At 35.2% G+C, this 1,295-nt stretch overlaps 1 protein-coding gene across 1 annotated transcript in view; it reads left to right on the forward strand.

Moving 5' to 3' along the window:
* Positions 1-327: 327 nt before the first annotated feature.
* LOC135223238 (uncharacterized) overlaps positions 328-1,295 on the forward strand; it is a 7,048-nt gene continuing 6,080 nt past the window's right edge. Inside the window, exons 1-2 of the mRNA XM_064261728.1 lie at positions 328-387; positions 958-1,134. Of these exons, the coding sequence (XP_064117798.1) occupies positions 970-1,134 (165 nt within the window). The 5' untranslated portion in view covers positions 328-387; positions 958-969. The remainder of the gene's footprint in view (positions 388-957; positions 1,135-1,295) is intronic.

A 1,295-nucleotide genomic window follows, 5' to 3' on the forward strand; every position in this document is an offset into this window, starting at 1 on the left:
TTCTATGGTTATGTCATTTATATGGTTGAAAATAGCCGAGTTCTGTTGTCCATACCTAACTGACCGTTTGTGTTTGTATTAATCTCTGGGGAAGTGATTTACCTGTAAATCCGATGTAAGATTGGTCACAGTCCTGGCATGGGATCTCATATACCCCAGAGTCTTTGGGAGATGTCTTTTGTTGGACGTTAATCAGGGATTTGGCTAAGGTATTTGGGTAGGTAAATGCAAAAGGGTTGGATTTCCCAAGGGTGTGAGTTACTCTCTTAATCGTCTCCAGGTGGGAATTGTTTTTGCCAGACCGCAAAAACAACCTAGACTTCAAAGCAAGGATACACCAACCTAGTGAATGCCCTGTTCAGAGAATATCCACACATTGGAGACCCTGTGAGAATGTGTACACTGTTATTAATGTTCACTATGTGATGTCCATCTCACCTGTGTGTACATGTTATTAATGTTCACTATGTAATGTCCATCTCAACCTGTGTTTTGTTGTCCATTTTTAGTTACTTGATCAAAGCATAAGTAGCTTTCTAGATCTAGCGTATGGAAGTATAATGTTAATGTATGCCAATATATTTTAACTTTTTATTATTAACTATTCTGTAATACATGTTTTGTTTGCTTGTGGGAAGTACTGTATCTATATGAATTTGTTCACAAATCTCTACATGTTACTAACTGTGCAATGTTTAGGCATGGTAAACTTAACTATATATATTGTTTCATATTCTCTTTTATACATAAAGGTCAATAATCAATATGCAATTATTACAATACAGCCATCTGGCATTTCACCTGCTGAATCAAGGAATTATACAACTCCTTATCTCTCACATGCTTTATATTTCTAATGTAAGTTTATCTTTTAAGATATAGTGTATCACATGTACACTGTACTATAAACTACAGCATATGTATTCTAAGAGCATTTTGTTTTTTGTTATTCAACAGAAATGTTGGAGGATGTCCCTTCGTACCAAGATGAAAAATATTCGAATGCCATTAGAACTGAATAATGTGCAATTCCTTAAAAAAAAATTTGGTTGCCTAGGGACAGGAGGTCGTAAGAGGGTTGCAGAAACAGTGGATGAAGAAAGAGAGGCCTGTAAGAAAAGACAGAAACTTAAGGTACTATATTTTTTTATTTCTATTCCTGCCTGCTAATTTAAAAATGGAAGAAGTTGAAGATTAACAGAATGAGGCCAACCTATTTGCTCTTGTCAATTTATAATTTGTTTGGTGTAACGGGACAAGGGCTCATTCATTCTGTCTTACTTTCATATGTCTTG

This window comes from Macrobrachium nipponense, chromosome 8 (genome assembly GCF_015104395.2).
Source record: "Macrobrachium nipponense isolate FS-2020 chromosome 8, ASM1510439v2, whole genome shotgun sequence".
Taxonomy (NCBI): domain Eukaryota; kingdom Metazoa; phylum Arthropoda; class Malacostraca; order Decapoda; family Palaemonidae; genus Macrobrachium; species Macrobrachium nipponense.